This window comes from Copadichromis virginalis, linkage group LG7 (genome assembly GCF_057382275.1).
Source record: "Copadichromis virginalis isolate Kocher_CV1m ecotype Utaka linkage group LG7, C_Virginalis_male_GT1.1, whole genome shotgun sequence".
Taxonomy (NCBI): domain Eukaryota; kingdom Metazoa; phylum Chordata; class Actinopteri; order Cichliformes; family Cichlidae; genus Copadichromis; species Copadichromis virginalis.
The window spans coordinates 31,467,582-31,490,762 of NC_140624.1; the positions used below are offsets into that span (position 1 = coordinate 31,467,582).

The following is a 23,181-nucleotide window of genomic DNA, read 5'->3' on the forward strand; positions in this document are numbered from 1 at the left end:
AGCTTTAAATAGGAAAGGACCTGGGCTTGTTTAAGTTAGTAAAGATATTTCACATCTCCTCCAAGAGGAGTCTTCATTTTTAAGACAAAAGGTGGAGGGTCCCAGGTATGCAATTCATAGGAGTCATAAGACCGCCCTAAACTGGATGACTGAAAATCTACATAATCAAACACCTTTTTCAGTTATTATAATTAAGTAAGTAAGATGGGAGCAAAGCAAAAACAAGAAGTCTACACCACTCTTTGAAATATCAGCGGCAGTGCGACCTGATATGACTTATGTGCACATGCGCAGTGTGAACTATAGGGGGCGACAGGCTCCTGCTATCACGCTGGAGCCGGTAACGGGGCGGAGAAGAAGAAAAATGCAGTTAACTGTTTGTTTTGATTGCATTAATCAGCTCGTGTAGGTTAGCAGCAGTCAGCCTCATTCGATCTGAGTGGAAATATTACCGTATGGCTTCATTTTTATGAGCTACGAGGGTAAAGTGGGGAGGAGTTCAGATTTAAATAGTTAAAATCGACTAACTGGACCAGCTACTTCACATGTTAGCGAACATCGGAGCTTCCTTTAAACATTTTTATCCTGAGAACAGCGAAGAATAGGAGAGACTGTAATAATCACACGGTGAGTTTGAAACCTGACATTACTCTGACTCCACTTCCTGCTGTTGACACACTCCAACAGGCTACAGTTTAATGTTATCTTTTAGCATGTTAGCTTATCCGTCAGCACAGTTTAGTGTAGCTGAACTTGTCGGCTGTCAAAAGGTGAGCACAGGTGGGTTAAAGGTGGTTGTCATCAGGTTTAAAGTCTACTGAGGTTTATTATCTTTTTCTAATTCTACTGATTAACGTCATGTCAGTTTACGGTAATCCTCCGTTCCCCTCCCCAAAGCCACACCCACAAGGGCCTTCAGCTGTGGGAAAATCCATACACCAAGCTCCCCGTGACTGCGATCATACAGATCACATATGTCATTGTGAAACATCTAGGAATGAACTGAGCAACCAAGTCTTTAAAGTCTATTCATAAACAAATAAGTCAATAAATAAACCAAATAATGCCATTATATACAATGTAAATCAGTGTAGCTGTTTATGAATTAAAAAAGTAAAACATAATTTTGTAATTTTAGTTTGAATTTGTATTCATTTGCTTCAATGTGTAAGTGTAAGCCCAAGGGGCCGTGCTGTTTACTGCAGCTGCATTCGCATTCACATTGAACTGTCTGTGAAAACACTGAGGCATTTTACTTTTCATAGAATCTATATATATATGGTGGTCTCAGAATCTCATCTCTGCTTTTTGCGGATGATGTGGTTCTGTTGGCTTCATCGGGCGGGGGCCTCCAGCTCGCACTGGAACGGTTCGCAGCCGAGTGTGAAGCAGCGGGAATGAGGATCAGCACCTCCAAATCTGAGGGATGAGTTCCTGCCCCAAGTGGAGGAGTTCAAGTATCTCGGGGTCTTGTTCGCGAGTGATGGGAGAAGGGAGCCGGAGATCGACAGACGGATTGGGGCTGCGGCTGCAGTAATGCGGCCGCTGCACTCCGCTGCACTGGTCCGTCATGGTGAAGAGGGAGCTGAGTGTAAAAGCGAAGCTCTCAATTTACCGGTCGATCTACGTCCCTACCCTCACCTATGGCCACGAGCTGTGGGTAGTGACCGAAAGAACGAGATCGCGGATACAAGCGGCGGAAATGAGCTTCCTCTGAAGGGTGGCTGGCCTCTCCCTTAGAGATAGGGTGAGAAGTTCGGCCATCCGGGAGGGGCCCAGAGTAGAGCCGCTGCTGCTCCACATCGAAAGGAGCCAGCTGAGGTGGTTCGGGCATCTGACAAGGATGCCCCCTGGGTGGGGTGTTCCAGGCATGTCCCACCGGGAGGTGGCCCCGGGGCAGACCCATGACACGCTGGAGAGATTATATCTTTTGGCTGGCCTGGGAACGCCTTGGTGTCCCCCCCCCCCCAGCCACCTCCTTCACTAGCTGAAGGAGGTGGCTGGGGAGAGGGAGGTCTGGGCTTCTCTGCTTAGGCTGCTGCCCCCGCGACCCGGCCTCGGATAAAGCGGATGAAGATCGATGGATGGATGGATGGATGGATGGATGGATGGATGGATGGATGGATGGGTGATTTAAGTGTTCTAATTTCTCTGAGCATTGTAATAGACATATTAATAACGTTACTTGTGTGAATACATTGGAAATCTGCGATTGTTCACCTCTGAACACTGGTGGGATGAGGAGGAGTGTAATCCATAGTTACAGAAACACCTTTAACACCTACACAGAGCTTTGTGAAGGCTTTAGGGGTAAAACAGCTTGTCTCAGACAGAGAGTGAGCTGAAAGGCTTCATATACCTCCTAAACTAAACCATAAATAGTTTAGTCCCGGGATAAAAATGTAGTGCTGTAAATGAGCGGAATCGTTCCCTTTAAATCATTCAGTAATCACACTACAGCTTATTGTGTTTCTGTGATACAAGTTAAATTCATATTTATCTGATTAGTCTTTCATGTCTCTGCTTCTCCTAGAGTGCAGGTGGTGTGGTCAGGGTTGTCCAACCTGTCCGTCAGACCTCCGTGTGACTCTTGTTTGAGTGGAGGGGGAGGGAACAGGAAGGAAAACACCCGGGGTCAGGATGCCTCTATTCTTCAGGAAGAGGAAGCCCAGCGAGGACTGCCAGAAGAGACTCGAGTATCAGCTGTGCCGGGTAAGAAGAAGAAGCTGCTGGTGCTAGTGTTAACGTATCTATCACAAATCCACCCGCTTACTCTTAGTTATCCTCCTCAGTCTAAGGAAGCTGGTGCTGATGACATCCTGGACATCTCAGCCTGTGGGCTGTCAGAGGTGAGAGGAAAGCTGCACTGATCCCTGACAGCCATCGTGTTGTGGTTTACACATTAACCTGATGAGTAACAGTAGCCTTTATTTCTCTTTTTCTGTTATGTTAGCAAACTACTAATACTTCTAAACTACTAGTATTTTTGCTCTCTGTATAGCTATATGAACATCTGTTTACTTAACCTATTTGTGGATAATCTGTTCATCAATATTCCCACCTTTTATACTACCCATATCTGTATATAATCTGCTCTTATTGCACTTACTGCTCTTGCACTTCTGATTAGAAGCAAATTGTATTTCGTTACCCTGCATATATATTTTATATATTTATACATGTGTTATGACAAAAAAGTCCTAATCTATCCTAAACAAAGGAAAAACTCTGCAAACAGAAGAGAAATGGAAGAGAGCAGGGAGTCATTAGTGGGAGCACTAATGAGTCACAATGTGAATCGATTAGTTAGCAGTTTCGACTTCTATTAAAAAAAAAAGCCAAGTTGGAGCTAAACTGTGTTTTTATTATTGCTATTTTTGCTGAGAGATTACTTCCAGCTGTGCCACCATCAACAGAACAGCATTTTTCTTTCATTCTTTTCTTTGAGTCTTTTATCCCATTTTTTTTCCTGAGATTGACTAAGATGTGATTAAATTGTGCTGGCTACAGCTAATGTTTTCGTGTGTTACATCACAGGCCCCCTCGAGTGCCTTTTCCATCAGCAAAGTGCTTCATAAGAAGGTGAGACAGAGTTGCAGAGCTTTTAAGTGGTTTGATATTTATTTACTCAGTGAAGAGTTTCTGCAAAAAATCTCACACACAATATTCCTCAGACTCCAGAACTTAGAGCTTCAACTAGTGCTTTAGCTCCTCCTCTTTTTAGCTATCTCTCTTCTGACTGGCCAACCCTCACAGACTAACAGCAGATAGAGCAATGAAAATGTTACCTCTGTTTCTTTCATTCAGGTACTTATCCTCCACAACAACGAGCTGCGGCATCTGTTGCCCAAAGGCATTGACATCAGCACCCTCATTACATTAAAGGTAAGCCCTGGGACCCTGTGACATCATCATATCCTCTTCATAGGTGATGGTGTTTCTCTCGTTTTTTGTTTTTAAACGTACTGCATTTCGAATGTGTACCTCAGCTTGAGGCTCATAGCTCATCATCGTTTTTAACTCTGTGTTACCTTAGAGTTTGTTAGAGTTAGCATGCAGATGTTAGTGCTGGATTTATTTTCTGAGAAAACCCTCCTGTGACCCTCCGAAGGTTTTAGACCTGCATGAGAACAAACTCACCTCTCTGCCAGAGGACATCGGGAAACTGACGGCGCTGCAGGTAAAGCCTGCTCTCCAGTTATACGGGAAGTAAGTGTGAATAAATGTCGTCAGCATCCACCTGCGGTCTTTCTTCTTCTGTCAGATCCTGAATGTGGAGAAGAACCGTTTGAAGGCCCTGCCAGATTCCATCGGGAACCTGTGCCTCCTGCAGACTCTTAATTTAAAGGGTACGATGCTTCCTGCTTGCTTGCTCTGAAGCGAGATGAGTCACAAGAAGCTAGTTGTGTATTTTCTTTTTCTCTAACAGGAAACTGCCTCACTGAGCTGCCGTCCTCTGCTGGTTCTCTGAGCAGCCTGCGGACACTCGATGTGAGTGACAACAACATTGTGACGCTTCCCAAAGCGCTGGCCTACATCCGCACCTTAGAGGTGAGGTGTCCACTGATTCAGACCTACAGGAAGGCTGAAAACAAACTGGTGTTTTATAAGTGTGTGTGTGTTTCTGTGACAGAGTTTTAGCCTTGATGCTGCCATGATGTCCTTCCCACCTTCGTCTGTGTGCACAGAGGGAACAGAGAGCATCCAACGCTTCCTGTGCACGGGTAGGATTTGCCGCTCGTGGTCACTCATTTATTTGTTGATTAACGGCAGAAAAACGTAAACCTACAGGGTTCCTGTCTGAGATCACAGTCAAGAAAATTAATCTTAAAATGTCTTATTTCCTCAAACTGTAGGTGAGAATTCTGTTGATTGCTGCCTTTCCTACTGGCTCACTGAGATTTAGTAGCTCCTTAGATTTACCACATAGGGCGCAGATGCTGATGCTTCTTTGCTGTGTTGGAAATAATGAGCCTGTGGCGATGACGCAGACTAAATTGTAATCGATTGATGGTTTCTTGTAACAACAGTGAAGTTTTTATCAGAAGTTTAATCTTTTCTAAACATGCTTCAAGTGAGTATTTATCTATTTGCATCAGTGATACAATAATAATAAAAAAGGCACAGTCTGTTCAGAATTCATAGAAAATAAATAATGATAAATAAATAAATCTGTTTTTACACATTAATCTTGAAATTTTAAATTTGAGGAAACAAGAAATGAAAATGTTGGTCTTTCTGTGTTTTCCCGTGCCGCGTCACAGATGAGGTAAGCAGATGATGATGCTGATTTGTTGTTCGGTTCAAAATGCAGAAGTGCACAGAAAAAAAGGAAAGATAGCAGGGAGTTTGTTTCTAAGTTCCAGTATAAAGAAAAAAACTGGTTTAAAAAAAAGGATTTAAAAAAGGGTTAAAAATACAACATTTTTTTCTACACGACTCTGTGTTAGTTCTTATTTACTACGTCTTAAAAAAGGTCTTAAAAGGAAAAACTTTGATATTTTTAAACAGTGCAGGAACTGTGCAGCCTTTGGTGTAACAGCACGTTCATGTAAACGTGATATGAGCCGAGTGTGGCTAATGTTAGCAGCTCTGGCAGCAGTAGACTTCTTCCTTCGCTAGTTAGCGTCAGCACGTCTGTGTGAATGTGGTTTACACCTCGATCATATCGGTTGGCTTTGGGTGCCCGGTCTGCATGTTTTTAACTTCCTGTCACAGAAAAAGAGACAAAGCTATGACTTTGTCTTTGAACTGATGGTGTTGTACATGAATGGAACGTGAATAATTAGTTTAAAGATTTCAGATGCTTACAATATATTGCATATAAAAGAAATGTTGTAGAAAAACATCAGATGAGCTTAAGGTCCGGGACACCGGTTTAGCTCAGTGCGTTGAGCGGGCGGTCACATGCCATACGAGAGATATGGCTGAGAGTGGCCGGCCCAGGTTTGAAACCAACCCGTGGCTCTTAGCCGCATGTCATCCCCTCTCTTTCTCCTTCCGCTTTCCTGTCAATAAAGCTGAAAAAGGCAAAAAAAGGCAAAAAAAAAAAAGCTTCAGGTCTTCCACAACAGAGTTACTCTAAACAAACGGCAATAAATTCTACAAAGAGTTCAGTAAAATTCACAGATTTGACACGAACACAGACACTGAATCTGAAATCAGAACATGCATGTGTATTTTTACTGTTTCACTTCTCCCTCTCTCGTATGTGTGCGGTTACTTCTGCTGAGGCAGCGACTTTCATCTTGGCATTACCTCATGTTGTTTTAATCAGGCCGTGAGAATTCCTGGTCCAGCCTGCAGCTCCACCACTTTAACAGCATTGTACACTTTGCTGACCGTAGCATCAGGAGGCTTATGAACTCAAAAGACCTGCATATGCCCTCCTGGTTAATGAACAGCAGTTATTAAGGTGGAACCCATCTATAGAGACCAAAACTGTTGTTTTGGCACAAGTTAGAAGTTTTAATATCTAGGCTTCTCTGTGTCACATCAACTAAAAATGTGCTGTATGATTGTTGTGGTTTGGGCAGCATGAAGGTGAATTGACTGGTTGGTTGGTTTGCTTTCCAGAGCTGGGAGAGGAGTACTGCCCACCCTCTCAGTACCTCCTGCCGGTGCTGGAGAGCGACGGCGGCAGGCAGAGCTCCGACTGCCTGGATGGGTTGGATGAGGCCTGGCAGGTACAGCTTTCTCTTGTGGAGTGTGTAGAGGACACGAACACCAGCTTCTTTGATACGTTTATGGATTTCTGTGTGAGATACTACAAGTGTCTTTCAGTGTTTCCTCTTTTTCTGTTGCAGAACAAATTTAGTGACTACGAGAAGAGAAAGGTTGGTGACAAGACATTCCTCATTTTTCTTCAACATCTTTTAATAACTTAGTTTTATCTAGTACCTTTTCTACTTCTTTCAGGCATACAAGTTTTCTTTAATATTTCCTGTGTCGTTTTTCTGCAACACCAGGGTGAAGAACAAAGTTATAGCACATCTTTCAACACAACTACTAGCTTTTACCGAACTTTTGAGTACATTACACAAAGAGAACAAAAGCCCTTCTCCTAGCAGAGAGCAGTTTTGATGTAATTTTTTTCGGTCAGTTTCAAACACGAGGTGCCATAAAGGACAGTACACGTATCTGATTTCCTGCTGTCTTCTGAAAATAACTTTTTTGACCACCAACTTCTCAACTGAAGCGTTACTGTGGTGCACCACAAGGTTCGATTTTAGGTCCCAGTTTAATTTCCATTTCTAGACTCTGATAAGTTTTGTAGTTCCTTTGCTGCTTTTTTGTGTTTTAATTGTTTCAGTGAAATTAAATATTCTTATTTTATTTGTTCTTATTACAATTTCTTGTTCTGTCCCCACAGAATTTTATTTTTTTTTTTAGCTTATTATTGTGGAAACTGGCTGCAGACTGTAGCAGTAGTTATTATTTAGAGGGCTGAGAATCTGCAGATAAGGCTTTCTGTTCAGAGGTGTTGCATTATTTTTACATGAGCTGAATAAAGTGAAACCTGTGTTTGAGCAGCTGAAGTTTGAAAGTTTTCTGACTGGTTTGTATGTCCTGCAGGAGCAGAAGCAGCAGGAGACGTTGGCCTTCGAGAAGCACCTGGAGGAGAAGCAAAGGGAGCATACCCAGCTTGTAATGATGAAAAACTCCAACAAGGAGAACATCCTCAACTCAGTCCGACAGGTAATAACAACCGCCCAGAAGTCTTCTTGATAGGTTTAATTGTCAGCTCCTTCTTTCTGTTAACACCGAATCATCCCTGATGATGATGATTCTGTGTGTAATTCCTAAAATTGCCTGTTTTATATGCTCTGTGTGCCTTTTAGGAGCAGGAGAGGGTGGAGCAGGGTGTCAGCAAGCAGCAGAGAGCTCAGGAGGCTGAGAGGCAACTGGTGCTGGAGAAAGTCAGACAAGCTGAAGACAACATCAGCAGTCGCATCAGCAGCCTGCTGATGGACAACAACAGGTCTGAAGGAGGGGTTTCTGCGGATACTTTAAATATGGCGTCTCCACTGATGAGTCTGTGCTAACTGCAGTGTGTTCATCTGCATCCTTGCAGGCAGAAAAAGAGTGCAGAGTTCCTCCAAGCCATGGAGGAGGATCGGTGAGTGTTCTGACCAATGATCCATAACACACAGGGAAGAGAAATAAGACTCTACAACACAGCAGCACTCATCCAATTGTTTCCCACTTAGCTGTCTATTTCTGGAGCACTTTGTGAAGGAGATGCATAAAGTGCTTTCAGGGATGGGAGGGTAAAAAAAAAAATAACAGCAGGACAAAAGAACACTTTACAAACCAGTTTGGAGGGCTTGATTTTCATATTCTGATCTTAATGGAATACAGATCGTGAGTTGCTGCGTTGCTCCTGTCTGGAATCTGACTCCATCAAAGCCAGTGGCGATGCTGTATTGTGATGGAGGTGCTGGTAGTTGTGTGAGATATTTCATGAGGGTACAGCGTGGTCCTAGTTGGACTTCAGTTGATATCTTGTCAACACATTACAAAGATGTTTTGTTGATAAAGTCACAGTGATTGTTTCTTCACATCCTGTTTAGGACTTAGCCGTTTTAAACACAGGAAGTTATAGAAAGTTCCTGTAAGTCTGCAGTGAAATGCTGAAACAAAATGTTTTCCCCTCAGGATCCGTATGGAACATCTGACCACCATCACGCAGGAAGAAGCTAACTCACTGAGGAAGAAGGAGGTGGCAGGTATAGAGCTTGTCTCATTCAGGCATTAAAACACATAATTTTACTCAGTTTTTTCTACTCTGGCTCTGTATGATATCATAGAGAGGGGATCTCCCTAATATGGTCATCTCAGGTATGGAAAGTTGATACTTAAAGTGTGAGATAAAGAAGGATTATTTTGAAGTCTGAATCATGCAAAGCTACTCTAAGAATGAAAACATAGAGCTGGAAAAGACAAAAACGTAGCTAGCATGCTCCTCATGTGGTGTTTTCTTCCCCTCTCCTTGCTCTCTGTTTTTAGCGGCCATGCAGAAGATGCTGTCTGACAGCTGCGCCATGAGCCTCCTCCAGGAGGCCAGTGACTACCGCAGACAGAGCCTGGTCACTGAGGCCTGCAGGAGGTCAGAAACACACATATACACAAACCATAAACAGGGAGACCTGTGACAGCTTTTGGAAAGATGTTGTAATCTCTTCTCCTTATGTAACAGTTTAGAGAATTTAGACAGGAAGTTTGACAAGATGCTGTGCCTCCAAGTTCTGGACAAGTCCAAAGCTATCGCCCAGATCTTACAGGAGGTAGGATGAGTAGAAATCAAACCCCCACTCTGTTTAAAGCTGCTGGACTCGGTAACCCACCTCGGTGACCTGCCTTGAATGGTTGTCTTTGCAGGAGGAGATGCAGAAGGCAGCATTCCAGGCGCTGCAGCTCCAAAAAGACGCCGTTCATGGGTACATCCGTAACCAGGTCGGTGACGATGCATCATTGTTTTTTTATTTGTTTTTTTATTTTGCTTTGTTTTGTTTTTACAGCTCGTTTCTGCCAGAGGTCCAAAAAACTCAGTTAATTCAAGTCTAAGGAAAAAAAAATAGCTGAAAATGAAAAGACACTGGGCATTAACGTCATTTTACTTTTTCCCCACAATCTGCTCATAATCAGATTCATCTTACTCATCCTAACAGTAATGAAGATGTCCAGTTTAAGTTGCTTCTCATAGATTATTATAGCCTCGGCAGCATGTCCCCTCTCCTTGCTTGCCTCATGTCTGCTTCTCCACTGTCCCTCAGATCCATCTCATAGAGGGTGAGTTAATGCAGCTGACTAAACTGGAGATTAAAAGACGCAATCTGGATGCTGAGAACCTGCAGGTGGGTGTCACCGCCTTCTTTGTTTGCCCTCCCATGTTTATTTTCACTTCCATGTCATCGCTTCATGGCAGCAGTTCAAAATTTCAAGAAAACGATCAGCAGCTTTAAATGTGCGACTTAAAACGAGTGACAGAGGCAACTACAGTAAACAAACTGTTAAGGTTTTAACTGGCTACCAGTGAGGTTTCAGGAAGAAAGCTTAAAAGCAAAACGGCAGCCAACATTAGACAGTCCTTTTAACTGATCGAGCTGCGATCAATAAAAATGCAAAGAACTGTCAATGCAGGGTTATCAAAAAACAAACAAACGCAAGACTAAAAAGGTGTTCCCCAAGGTTCAGTTCTGGGACCACTGCTATTTATTTTATATGTAAATAATTTCAGTCATATAAGACAAGTACAAACTTGGATTTTATGCTGATGACATGGTGATGAACTGCTCTGCACCTCCTCAGGACCACCTCTCTGTCAGCAGCAGACAGCTTTTAATACAGTACAGCTCAAACGGTGTGATTTATGCTGACAAAAGTAAACTGATGAAACTGTTTCATGTTGTGTATTTTTGCTGTGTATAGTCACGTGTGTGCTGCTACTTTATGCGACTGCTGTTGGTTGTACTGCTGTCTGCTTTGGTGCGGAGGAAAAGATTCATATTAACTCATTCATATTAGTTCTTTTTTATTTACTTATTTTTAACGATGGAGTCACACTGCATTTTTTCTATGGTATTTTATTATAACATTGCACTCGAGTCCTGCATGGCCTTTTGAATTTGATATCCAATTTTTTTTTGTGTAATATTTAAATTTAAGTTTTTGTAATGTTGAATAAATAAACCTTAGTACTAACAAACATTGACTGCCCACAGCTGATAATGATGTGTGTGTAACGTCACTCCATTTGTGTGTGTTTGTGTGCAGGAAGTTCTGGTGGAGCAGCGCACGGCGCTCAGCGACATGTTGCAGCAGCTGCTGAAGCAGAGAGACCAGCGAGAGCAGGAGCTGCTGCAGGTTCTGGTGAGGAATTATCTCGTGGCGGTTTTGTTCTTCTTCTCCTAATTTCCTGTCATGTTTCTCCACTTCCTGTGGTGGGTGTTCATATTAAACATTAAGGTTCAAATAATGAGGTCAGCTTCCATACAGCAAGGCTTTGGTCTACTCTTAGTACTCCGTTTCATATAGTGACCTGAAACAGAATGGGCTCAGCATAGTCAACTTGTACCCTCTGTTTGTGAGAGGCAGCCAGTCAGAAGAAAGTTGGCCTAAAGGGGGAGGAGCTCAAACAGGTTGTTTCAGAGAGATGATGAAGGCTGCAGGTCTTGCAAGTCCCAGTATAAGATGAAGAAGTTCCACAACTCTCGGTGCTGAATCCAATAGAATTTGCTTTGTACATCCTTCCTTTATGTGGTGTCATTCAGTCATTTTCTGACATTTTTTTAATCATTTCTATACTGATGACATTCTGCTGTGTGCGTCTTTTAAGCCTTAGCGGATGAACAGATAACCGTTTATCTCGCACTATCTCTCCATCAATGATCTTGATTGGGTATTGTGTGATTATTGATCCTCCTGAACTATATAAATGTCAGTCAAACTCTTTCTACCTTCTCACAAGTCCAGCGTTCGTGATCTTTTCATTATATTTGATTCTTCTTTGAGCTTCAACTCTCATGAAAAATCAGTTTCACAATCCTGTTTCTTTCAAATACATTTCTGGTTTCTTTTCTTTTATTCAGTTTTAACTTTTACATTTTGTATTGCAATTAAATGCATTTTAATTTTCTATTATATTTTAATGTTTTTATTCCTTTTGTTGTTATGATGGCTTTGTGACCAGATGTCTATGAAAACTACTTTATAAATAAACTTTATACCTGTTTGTAGAGTTTGTGTTTCCTGTTCTGAGGATAAACAAAAACCCATGTTGTGTTTTTCAGGCTGAGATGGAGCTGAAGTCTGAGTCCAACCAGCAGAACTACTGGATGATCCAGTACCAGAGGCTGCTGGACGCTAAGCCGCTGTCACTCCGCATGCAGGTTACATAGCACAGATGAACATCTGCAACATCTGGAAACAGAGTGTGGCATCCCACCTAAAGCTGTAATCTCTCTGCAGGAAGCGGGTGTGGAGAAGGAGCTGGTGAACTTGCTGTGCAAACTGTCCGCTCAGCACTACCTGCCCATCCTGGCTCATCATCGAGTGACGACCGAGGCGCTTCACCACATGAGCTCCTCCGACCTCAAGAAGGTGCGTCTGCAGCGCAAGTTTCTGTCTGGGCTGCTCGATTTGTTTTTTGTTTTTATTTTTTAAAATGTTTATCTTGATTATCTGTCATATTAACTGGAAGCCATTTGATTGGCCCAGGTCTAGTTTCTGCACCAGCATCTGTATGAACATCAACATCAAATAATCAATCTCCAGCGTAATGAAACAGAAAATTGGTTTATTTCACTCCATTATTTAGTTACTACTTCTGCCTTATTGAATATTAAAGATGAGATTGTTACCAGAGACAGGGCTCAGCCTGGCTCTGGATCCAGCAGTGTTTTGGACAGATTCTTACTTTTGACAGATCAGACTAAACTATACATTTGATGTTGTTATTTTCATAAATCGGGTAAAATTAGAAAAACAGGGAGGTGCTGTTTTGATGGTCTCTACTCTGAAGGTGAATGGTGTCTTGATTCACCTTCGTCACTGAGTAGCTGACATAGCCATCTGCAGGTTTCTATTCTCCAACTGGATCATGTTGCATTTAAAGATAATCTCAGTGTAACTTTTAAAGCTTTGTTTTTTTGGATCCATGGTGCCATGTCACATCCAGGTTTATGAAATCATCAGCTTTATGGAATTCTTTGTTTTCAGTTGGGCATCAGTGAAGCAGGAATCCAGAAAGCTCTTCTGAACTGGGCCCGGGAACGCCAGCCTCAAGGTACAGTCCACACATCACACCACAGCTGAGCGTTAGTCACATTGTAACACTGACACACTGCAACTGTTTAATGGGACAGAGATGTTAGATTTTCAGTGTTTAGCATGTGGAAAGTGACGTGATCCGTTTCCTCCTCTACAGGACCTTGTAAAGTCACCAAGCAGGAGGCGGAAGTGGAAGTCACCCCCTCTGCGCCATCTCCTTCCCCGCCTCCGTTCTTTCCCAGCACCTCAAACATCCAAATGCCCAGCCCACCACTCACCCCGGGGACCCCGGGGACCCCCGTCACCCCGTCAGCACCTACCCCTGTGGAAGGGCCGGGAAGCTCAGACTGTGTGGTCTGCATGGAGACCGGGGTAAGAAATGCTAAAATGGTCATGAGTTTAGTCTCAATGAGATTATAAGATCAGATGTCAGATTTGAGAGCAGAAAACACGTTTTTAGCATAAAAAACTGTTTGGGGTTTTAATAAAGGGGCAAAGTGACAAGTTTGACTGACAGGCATGATCTCAGTTATACAAACATGATTTACTGAGGTTTAGTACAAGTGTTGCTGCTGGGAGCATTAATGCATTAGAAATGAGGAGGAGGTGTTATCAGGATGAACGCTGAACCATTGTGCTCTGAAACCTGGATTTTCTGATTTTTTTTTTCCCCTCATTTCTGATCTGATCTTAAATGGCAGTAAAACTTAACAAGTTTTATTCACCAAAACTGGAGCTCAGGCTTCTCGGTCAGTCTGTTGGTACAGCATCCTCACAGCAGCCCTATTATTGGCTAACTGCACTGAAAAGGCTCCAACAGCACAAACATGGTCCTGAGGTCCAGTTCAGGGACTCCAGTTAGCTGAGGTGAAGCCAAGCAGCTACACTGCCTGTGTGGCCATCCACCTGTCTGTCAAAGAGGCCACGCCCCTATTAATGCAAACTGTTCTTCAGATAAGATCCAATGGGACTGACACGCTTTTGGAGCCTTGTGTGGCCACTAGAGGAACTGCAGTTTTTGGCATGAGAGGTGTTAGTTTTTACGTTTTTTCCACTGTTAAGTATTTTGGTAATAACAGTCTCCACCTGCATGGGTGCAGAGGAAACAGGAAGTGCTGATGGCTCATTCAAGATGGTGAGAACCAGGACAGCCTGAAAGATGGCTTCAAAGTTCAGATTACTCACTGTCTCTCCTGTCTCTGCAGTCTCAGGTGATCTTCCTGCCGTGTGGTCATGTGTGCTGCTGTCAGGTGTGTAGCGATGCCCTGCAGAACTGCCCTCTGTGCCGGGCCAACATATCCCAGCGCATACGCCTCTACCACAACTAGACCCTCTTCCCTCACAACTGTCACTTTCAGCTATTTATGCATGACGATGAAGCTGCTGCTGTGTCGTGTCGAGAAGCTTTTAGTGGGTTTTTAAAGCGCTGAGCCACTTTTCCTGTAATCACCAAACTGTATTCTGTGAAGGACATTCTCAGATCTTTTTAACGTGTTTCCAGTCGTCTCTGGTGGATTTATTTGTGTCTGTTCTGTTTAAGTTGTGTAATTTTTATTTTATGTGATATATAAAGAGCCGAGTGGATGACACCACTCACTGACTGTTCACTGCCTTCATGACTGATGCGTGCCTTTTTCTATGACTTATTTTTTTATTTTTTTTTTTAAATTCTAGTGTAGTAACCAAAGCTTAACGTTTAAATAACTCAGTATAATCTGGTGATCCTTAAAGATTTCTGTCCTCATTGCTCATCGTTTCCATCTCTGATTCGGCCTCTTACTGCTGCTTTTCCTTTCGTCCATCTGTTTCACCTGTACCATGTAACAAATGTCACCTGTCTGTGTGTAGCATCACTAATGCTGGTGTATTTTACCAAGTGCTCTTAACCTCTCGCATGCTTCAGTAAAGTCTCTCCTTTAAAAACTCCACATGAGTTTGTTCAGTGTCAGAGATTCCACCTCAGTGTCAATGTGATGATATCGTCAGACTGTATGAATATAAAATCCATACGTGTCATTTCCTGTGGTCAGAGTGGGTGTTTTTTTTTTTTTATTGATTATAACTACACAGGCAGATATCTCAACACAGTGTATGTATATAAACATGAGCTATAAAACAACTACACACTCATTTCTGAGCTTTTTCTACCTTTACTGTGACCTTTAACGTCGATTTGAGGGTATAACATTTGGATTTGATTAAATCCTGAGTTCCATTTTATCGAGCTATTGATGAAGTTGGAAGGCTGGAGCAGTGTGATCAGAGATGTTACCTGGATCTAAGCCCAGCCTTGAAATATTCTGGATTTTCACTCAGTGACAGCACCTTTTCTAAACTTATTCACTATACTATACATTGAAATGATTATAATATGTTGGACATAGTGTGCTAGGCTCTTCCACAGAGTGACACTGAAATTAAAAATCTAAAGTTCTCACAGTTTGTTCAGTGTGAATCTTGTTTCCTGTAACTCGGCACAAAATCTGCTTCTCGGACTATGAAAGAGTATTTTGTATTTCTTCAGTGGTTTAGTGACCATCAGATCAATCACAAAAGTGCTCTTATTCCATAGATGACAGTCCCTGTGACAGCATATGAAGTGCTTTAACCAGTCCATTTATCATAATACCAGAGACTGTATCAAATGATTAATAATCTATAAAGAAATTTTTAAAAAAGAAAAAGAAAGTCTCTGACTTTTTCCAGAACATTCATCTGTTGTGGTTCAAGGTGAAGGAGTGAGGAGGTTTGCAGGAAATTTACTTGACCACGAGGTGGAGACAAACACAGAGCAGTCACTGTTTGATATTTGACATAAGACAACATTAAGCACTGTAGGCTAATATAATTTTTAAATGAGACATAATGAAGCTACATAGTGGATGAATCAGGAAATTAAATTAAAAAAATATGTTTTTTTAAGATGTTTTAGGCTCAAATTTAAGACAAATCAATAAAAATAAGTCACTTTGTAGCTGTTATTAATTAATACTTAAACGAAAATTATGTCTTCATCAAGTATAATGTTAACAAAAATGAAAGAATAAAGAATAAACAGCAGAAGTTGCTTGTGAAAGAATTTTTTACGTAAACTTTGTTATTTCTGATTTTCCTCCGGGGCTCTGAACGCAGCATCGGCCTGTGAGCTAATCACAGCGTGCCTGCCGTAAAGTGTGGCGTTGAGGGTCATCATGACCAGTTAATTTTGTTCATTTGTATAAGTTTCTAGGTAATTGTCGACGAAGACAGCGACGGTGAGTGGATTTGTTTGCTTGTGGTCATAAATGTGAATTATAGACGAAAAAAAAAAAAAAAAGTAAAATAGCGGATCAGATTTTTATCAGTCGGTTAGCTAGTATTCTAGCACGTTAGCATGCAGCTCAGTTATGTAGTCCTGAGTGAAGGTGAACATCTGCTAATTTAACTGTTTAACTGTTATATTTTATTCATTTCATTATATCTACTGTAAAAAGTAACCGAGATACTTGCTGGTCACGGAAAATGGTTTGTTGTGGCCCAAATAAAGAAATGCGGAACATATATTTCTGAGTGAAAAATGAAAGTATTGCTAATCAATGTGTTCAGAGCCAACGTTTCCTGTTTGACGAGTCAGCATGTATTTATCACACAGGCATGTGTACATGTGCGAAGACAGTCTCATGCTTATAAGGATGAAAGTCAGATGATTAGAATTAAAGTCACGTTATGGTTTGTATTGTTTAATTGATTGTTTTTACTGAAAACTAACAGCAGAGCTCTGCTTTACGTTTATTGGTTTCGAGTCTTCTGTTTATGGGCACTGTTTTCGTCTAGTATCTATTATAGAATAGATAAAACTTTATTCTGCGCCAGAGTCGAGCATCATCTTTGTTTCACCAAAACATTCATTCAGAACTTCATCTGTTTACATGTACACAGCAGGCAGCTGAACAAATGCAGCTTCCTGTCCAATAAACTCTGGGTTATTAACCATGACAGTGAAACTCTATCACTGTCACATCTGGGAACTTCGCCACTGCCTGGGTCACCCAAGGAAAACTGAACCTGAGTCCCCATCTGGGGCCAGTTAAGAGGAAAATAAGTGGCTGTGTCACATGAGCCAGGAGCGAGTTTACCAGGGTCTTAGCCTGAATGAGCCACACGTGTCCTAACTCCTGCTGTGGGACTGCATGCTGAGTGGCTCAGAGAGAATCAAACTCTTTGCTCCATGTTTAATTTAGTCCCTGAGGCTTTTTTGTATCCAAAACATGATGAGTTTCTGTTCTTGTGTTTCTGTCAGCAGTCATGTCAAATCCTGCCCTGCTCGTTCTGTACGGGAGTCAGACCGGGACAGCTCAGGACACGGCACAGAGGCTTGCCCGGCAGGCACAGAGACGGCGGCTGCGGGTCCGAGTGATGCCACTGGACGACTACAATGTGGTGCGTAAGACCTTATTCAAAAATAAGGGGGGGTGTTAAAGTTTTCAGAGCTGTGACTCGATAAATGTGGAATAACTGTGGGGTCACAGTCGGTGTTTCACATGTTTATACCCAACTTTAGTCCCAGAGCTGCTCCTGAGTACTCCTCCTCAACCTCACAGCGTGCCTTTTTCCTCCCATCAAACAGGCCAACCTGATCACCGAGTCTCTGGTCGTCTTTGTTTGCTCCACTACTGGTCAGGGAGATCCTCCCGACAACATGAAGGTAAGAAAAATGAAAACTGGAAGAGTGAAAGGTGACCTTCCAAAAAGGAAATATTATTTTTAAGCACAATTACCTTTTTACTTCAAGTCTTTCCAGTTTGAAATTAACCAAGAGTTTTCCTTTTCAAAGTTTAGAGTGTTTCCCCTCTTCGTCCTGCTAAATGTAAGGATCTTTGAGGTCTGTCCATAAGGTTTTTGAGTCAGTCAGTCATGGTCAAAGCTTCAGAGTGAATTAGATTCGAATCCTCAGATTAAAATCAGATCAGATTCACGCGAAACACATGAAACACATTCTCGGCTGAGAGAGACATTAAAGCTTTTTTAAAACTGTTGTACACTATCAGTAGCGTCAGTAGCGTCGGACATAACAGGTGGATTTCTCCTGGACTTATCAATATGAAGGTAAAGTGTTGTATGGCTTCATTAAATGTAGTGAAGTTATATTAAAGAAAGAAGCTAATTCTGAGGGTCAGTGAAAACCTCTGTGGTTTTTCTGAAGAATGATAAAAGATTTCATGCACAGCCAATTATATTTTGAAAACCTTTACCTGTGTCTGAGACATCCATGTGTTCTTTGTTTTAAGAATTTCTGGCGGTTCCTCTTTAAGAAGTCTTTACCTGCCGGCTCTCTGAGTCAGCTCGACTGCGCCATCCTGGGCCTGGGAGACTCCTCGTATCCAAAGTCAGTCCAGGATTTATGCTCGCTGTTCTCACCATTAGCCTACAGTGACTCGTCTGGTTTTTGTTAAAGCCTGTGCACGTTGTGTGCACCGCAGGTTCAACTTTGTGGCCAAGAAGCTTCATAAGCGCCTCCTGCAGCTCGGTGCCTGCGTGCTGCTGCCCGTGGGGCTGGCTGATGACCAGCATGACCTCGGGTAAGAGACAAGTGTAAACATGAACATGGCGGAGGGTTTGTTGCGCGTGTGCTGAGCTGACGGTGTGTTTGACGCAGAGCGGACGCTGTGATCGACCCCTGGTTTGCTTCGTTTTGGGGGAAAGTGTCGACTCTTTACCCGACTCTGTCCGGCATGATGCAGCTGAGGGAAGACGAGCCGTGAGTATCTGCTCCACGTGTCCCTCTCTCAGAAAGCGTACGTTTAATTTATAGGTTTGTTCTGTCTTTTTTGCGACAGACTTCCTCCAACCTACACGTTCCACTTCCTGGACGACATGCAAGAGAAGGAGGAGGTCCAGCTGAGGATTCCCATGGATCAAACTGTCCCCTCCCAGTCTCACCCATTTCCTGCCAGAATGGTGTTCAACAGGAGGGTGACGGAGCCGTCGCACTTCCAGGACGTCAGGCACATTGAGTTAGACGTCACTGGGTCCAACATTGAGTACGTAACCTTGATCCCCTGAAGATTACTTTTCAGACCTGCATGGTTTTTTTGTCCTGAAACGCCTTGTTTGGAGCAGAATCTGCTCTGAATACGACCCTGAGTTTCAGTATTTAAGTAAAAGCAGTAAGCCTCGTTGGTCTGCCGCCATCTCCAGCTGTGTTGCTGTCCTCCAGGTTTGCTGCCGGTGACGTGGTGATGATGCGCCCATGTAACGCCCCTGAGGATGTGCAGCAGTTCTGCCAGCTGCTGAAATTGGACCCAGAGACCCGGTTCACTCTCAGCCCCACAGACAACACTGCAGGTCAGTCCCTGTTTCTTAAATATCCCTTCCTATCAATGCACTTCCTTTCCTTTGAATAAATCTGACCTCTGAATGTTTTAATGACTCTTAGTCAGATCTATAATCTGTATATAAAAGATCGAGGTAGCTACAGTGACCTCACTGTTTTCATTTAAAAGCAGCTTGGAAATAATTTTAAGACAATCACTGATCAGTCTGAGTCTATCTTTCAGTCCCAGCCAGGCTTCCTCAGCCCTGCACGGTGCGCCACCTGGTGGAGAGTTACCTGGATATCGCCGCTGTGCCTCGCCGCTCCTTCTTCGAGCTGCTGTCCACCTTCGCCACCAACGAGCTGGAGCAGGAGAAGCTGGCCGAGTTCAGCTCAGCGGCGGGCCAGGATGAGCTGCATAACTACTGCAACCGACCCCGACGCACCATGCTGGAGGTAACGGTCGAAGAGGTGGAGCTTAGAAGCAATTTTGCAATTATTAAACCCAAACAGGATTCAGACCTGTGTAATAAATAAATCTGTCTTCATCTGCGTTTTACCTCCGATCTGCTCCTTGTTGCTGCAGGTCCTGGCAGATTTCCCTCACACCATAGCAGAACTCAAAGTGGACTATCTCCTGGACCTTTTCCCTGAGATCCAGCCTCGCTCCTTCTCCATCGCCTCCTCTCTGCGGGTAGATCATCCTTCTTTATTAGATTTAAAAAGTATTTATATTTTAGCGTTATAGCCGTCACTGTAAAGATGTGGTCTGCCTGCAGGCCCACCCAAACAGGATTCAGGTCCTGGTTGCTGTTGTTTGCTACAAAACCAAACTGTATAAACCTCGAAAAGGCCTCTGCTCCTCCTGGTTAGCCTCTCTGGATCCTGCACAAGGTACTCCACCTTATCTGTAGCATATGCTCACCGTAACTGTTAGCAGCCACCTACATACACTGATGATTAGATTAGGGCTGATTAATCAAATTCCAGCAGTGAACTGGCATCAAATGACGACTCTTTTTAAAATTCATTTTGGATATAAAGCTCTAATTTTGAACAAACCTCATGCAATGTAACCCTGAAACTACTTGTGGTATAGGATAGTCTTCATTAAATAAAGTTCAGCTGAAATCCTGAAGAACTTTAAATAATTAGATCGGATTAATAAGTCATTCTAATTAAAGAATGTAAATGTTTTCCTAATCTGTGTCCCAGGCGATGTGTATGTGCCTTTGTGGGTGAAGAAGGGAAGTCTGAAGTTCCCCTCAGACAAGGAGACCCCGGTGATCATGGTGGGACCTGGAACAGGAGTGGCCCCCTTCAGAACGGTGTTACAGGAGAGGACCGCTGAGGGGAGAACTGGTGAGATATCTGATTACATTTCCCAATCGCTCCACAGTCTCTCAGAGCTCACGTGACGACACGCCTCTTCATCCTCTTCCTGCACGGCAGCTAACGTCCTCTTCTTCGGCTGCCGCTCCAAGTCCAAAGACTTCTACTTCAGGACAGAGTGGGAGGAGATGATGGAGGCTGGATTCCTCACCCTCTTCACGGCCTTCTCTCGAGACCAGGTCAGAAACACGCTCCTGTTAACCCTGTAAATAATCACCAATATGAACAACAGCAAATGGGAGATGATCAAACTTCCAGTGTCCAGGAGTTCGGTAGGTTTTGACCTTCAAGCATTATTGTGTTTGTTCAGGAGGCAAAGGTGTATGTGCAGCACCGTGTGAGGGACAATGGTGAGCTCCTGTGGGACCTGATCGCCAATAAAAACGCCTGTTTTTACATCGCTGGGTGAGTCTGAGGCCTCGAAGCTGCCGCTGATAACCTCCCCCACTGAAACTCAGGTTGTAGAGTTTAAAATACAATTCTGGGACAAAACAAAAACCCTGGTCTTTTATTGTCTAAGGATCACATCTGGAAGCTAGTTTTGATTCTTCTTTAACTAAACTTCAGGTCTTCTTTGTGTTTCCGTGCAGCAGCGCTAAACAGATGCCAGCCAGTGTGTGCGACGCCCTCAAAGAGGCGTTCCAGCAGGCGGGAGGTGTGTCCGCTGAAGAAGCCGAGCAGATGCTGGCGACCATGGAGAAGACGGGTCGGTTTCAGAGCGAGACCTGGTCGTGATCGCTCGGCCCCAACAACCTTTTGACTACACTGGGATCCGTCCAGCTGTCAGAATCAACTTATTCCAACAAATGAAAGAATAACCAAAAGTCTCTGTTTGACGCTCTCTTCATAGAACGAGATCATTTCACCCCACAGAAAGTTCACACTTTGGCTCTGTTTGTGGGTTTGGATGCTTTTAGGGTTGGGCTTTAGCTTCATCTGCATATTTTCTACACACTACTTTAAAAACCTGAACAGGCTGCTTTGCTTTGAGCTAAGTCGACTGTTATTGTGACGCAGCCGCAGAGATGTGCTGCAGTAGATCATTGGACCAGTTTCCTTAATTCTTTCTACTGCGTTGGCCTGCTGTGGAAACCCAAACCAAATCTGGTGCTTCCTACACTTTCATTCATGAGAAGTCTCTGGAGGTCATGATGAAAAACCTCACTGATCCCCCAACATATGAATCATTTTAAAGTCAAGCAGTAGAAGATCTAAACCCTGATCCGTGAACGACGTACCCAATAGTTTTTAGCTTTTTCTGTGGAAGAGTACTGTAGTCACCACACAGTCTCTGGTGTACAGCATCACTGAATATTACCCAATAACAGGGACAGAGAGGATTGCATCTCACAACTGGAATCAAGTTACAGAAACAGTTTAAGGAACAAGTCGCTCTTCTCCTCCTTCCTGCCTCCATTTCTGATCGTCTGTGACATCAGGAGAATCTCAGCAGGTGGTGATCACAATATTTCATCACATCAGTTTGCCTGATTGCATCTAACCTGTATGAAATCATTTGGCGTGAACTTTTAGTCAGATAAACCCTTTGAGAACTGTATGCACTGCAGATAAAGGGCATGTTCATTCCTCCTGAACAGGAGTTATAATGGTAATCTGTGAAGTATTTATTGCTTTTCTTGAGCTTTATTAAGTGTGTTGACCAGAAAGTAAAACCAAGTAAACAGTGTTGCCTTAAAGTACGTCAGTGAGGTCCTAAACTCTTAAATGAAGCTATAAGCATTCAGTAAAATACGTCACAATAAACTGTCTGGATCTGAAAACTCCTCCAGAGTGTTTTTGTTTCTGGTTTCTTCCTGAAAATTAATAATTCATACAAGATACATCCACCATCAGGCTGCATCTGAAATTAGCCGACTATGAACACTCCAGTGACTAAGCTACTGATCATTACAGGAATGAGCCAATCAAATCATGCAAACGCCACAGCACTGCTGCTGACCACTCAATGTTATGAAAACAGCAGACGTTGATCATTGTGAGTAATCAGCCAAAGCAACGAGCGGCTAGCTCAACCTAAATTTTAAAGCTCCGGGGTTATTCGCTGTTACTATGCCGACATGCCAAGCAAAGACAAGTCTACGCTGTAGCCCCCACAGCTGGCTGACGGTGGGTTTGACATCTGTAACAAGAAACAATGGAACTGAACAGGCCAATCACAGTCATCATCAGCCGTGAAAACACGACATGCAGTTGTTTATAAGGAGGCGCACGGCAGATTAAGGTGAAGGCTTTCATTAGGGTTTGTGACTGGATCTAATGTATAAATCCCACATTAAGAGAATTCTTGTTCATGTAGTGCTTGAACACCTGATGTGGGCATTGCATCGGTTCATTTTGATGTGAAACTGCACAGCCAATTGTAACACAGCTCCACAGGTTTCTAAAAGTAAATAAAGATGCTTGGTTGTGTGCTGTGAACAGAGAGCAAAGAAACACGACACTGACTCCATTTCCTTATTTTTATCTTCCAGCTTCCCTGAGGTAAATGACTCTCAGCACTGACTCCGCCCCTTCATACAATCCCACTACACTACAACTCCCAGCATCCAATGCGGTGTCACCGTCCACCAGATGCATGTGGTGCTCTTTTCTCCCGTGTGTCATTAGGCAGGCTTTCAGGAATTGTAGTACAAACCTGGTTAACCGGGATACAACCACTCAGTTAGCTAACCGTTCACACGTATAAAAACACCTTAAGGAGAACG

The 23,181-nt window shown here is 43.1% G+C and overlaps 2 protein-coding genes across 3 annotated transcripts; both read left to right on the forward strand.

Annotated features, from left to right (window-relative positions):
* The first annotated feature begins 301 nt into the window (after positions 1-301).
* Positions 302-14,787, forward strand: lrsam1 (leucine rich repeat and sterile alpha motif containing 1). The gene is made up of 25 exons (XM_085463028.1): positions 302-627; positions 2,534-2,712; positions 2,793-2,849; positions 3,538-3,582; positions 3,808-3,885; positions 4,112-4,180; positions 4,265-4,349; positions 4,430-4,551; positions 4,634-4,724; positions 6,577-6,686; positions 6,807-6,836; positions 7,576-7,698; positions 7,842-7,981; positions 8,075-8,119; positions 8,659-8,729; positions 9,010-9,109; positions 9,200-9,287; positions 9,382-9,456; positions 9,777-9,857; positions 10,777-10,872; positions 11,793-11,891; positions 11,971-12,102; positions 12,721-12,787; positions 12,929-13,143; positions 13,977-14,787. Exons 2-25 carry the CDS (start codon positions 2,641-2,643, stop codon positions 14,097-14,099), a joined length of 2,214 nt encoding a protein of 737 aa, XP_085319154.1. The 5' UTR covers positions 302-627; positions 2,534-2,640; the 3' UTR covers positions 14,100-14,787.
* Positions 14,788-15,883: 1,096 nt separating this feature from the next.
* ndor1 (NADPH dependent diflavin oxidoreductase 1) lies at positions 15,884-22,240 on the forward strand. 2 transcript variants are annotated; one of them, XM_085463030.1, is made up of 15 exons: positions 15,884-16,025; positions 17,051-17,190; positions 17,378-17,455; positions 18,039-18,136; positions 18,231-18,329; positions 18,407-18,508; positions 18,588-18,791; positions 18,968-19,095; positions 19,308-19,519; positions 19,650-19,757; positions 19,843-19,957; positions 20,279-20,425; positions 20,516-20,634; positions 20,766-20,860; positions 21,046-22,240. In XM_085463030.1, the coding sequence occupies exons 2-15, from the start codon at positions 17,056-17,058 to the stop codon at positions 21,188-21,190; spliced, it is 1,785 nt and encodes a 594-aa protein (XP_085319156.1). In that variant the 5' UTR covers positions 15,884-16,025; positions 17,051-17,055; the 3' UTR covers positions 21,191-22,240. The 2 variants fall into 2 exon arrangements, with proteins under 2 accessions (XP_085319156.1, XP_085319155.1); XM_085463029.1 differs by having other exon boundaries at positions 17,054-17,190.
* The last annotated feature ends 941 nt before the right edge of the window (positions 22,241-23,181 follow it).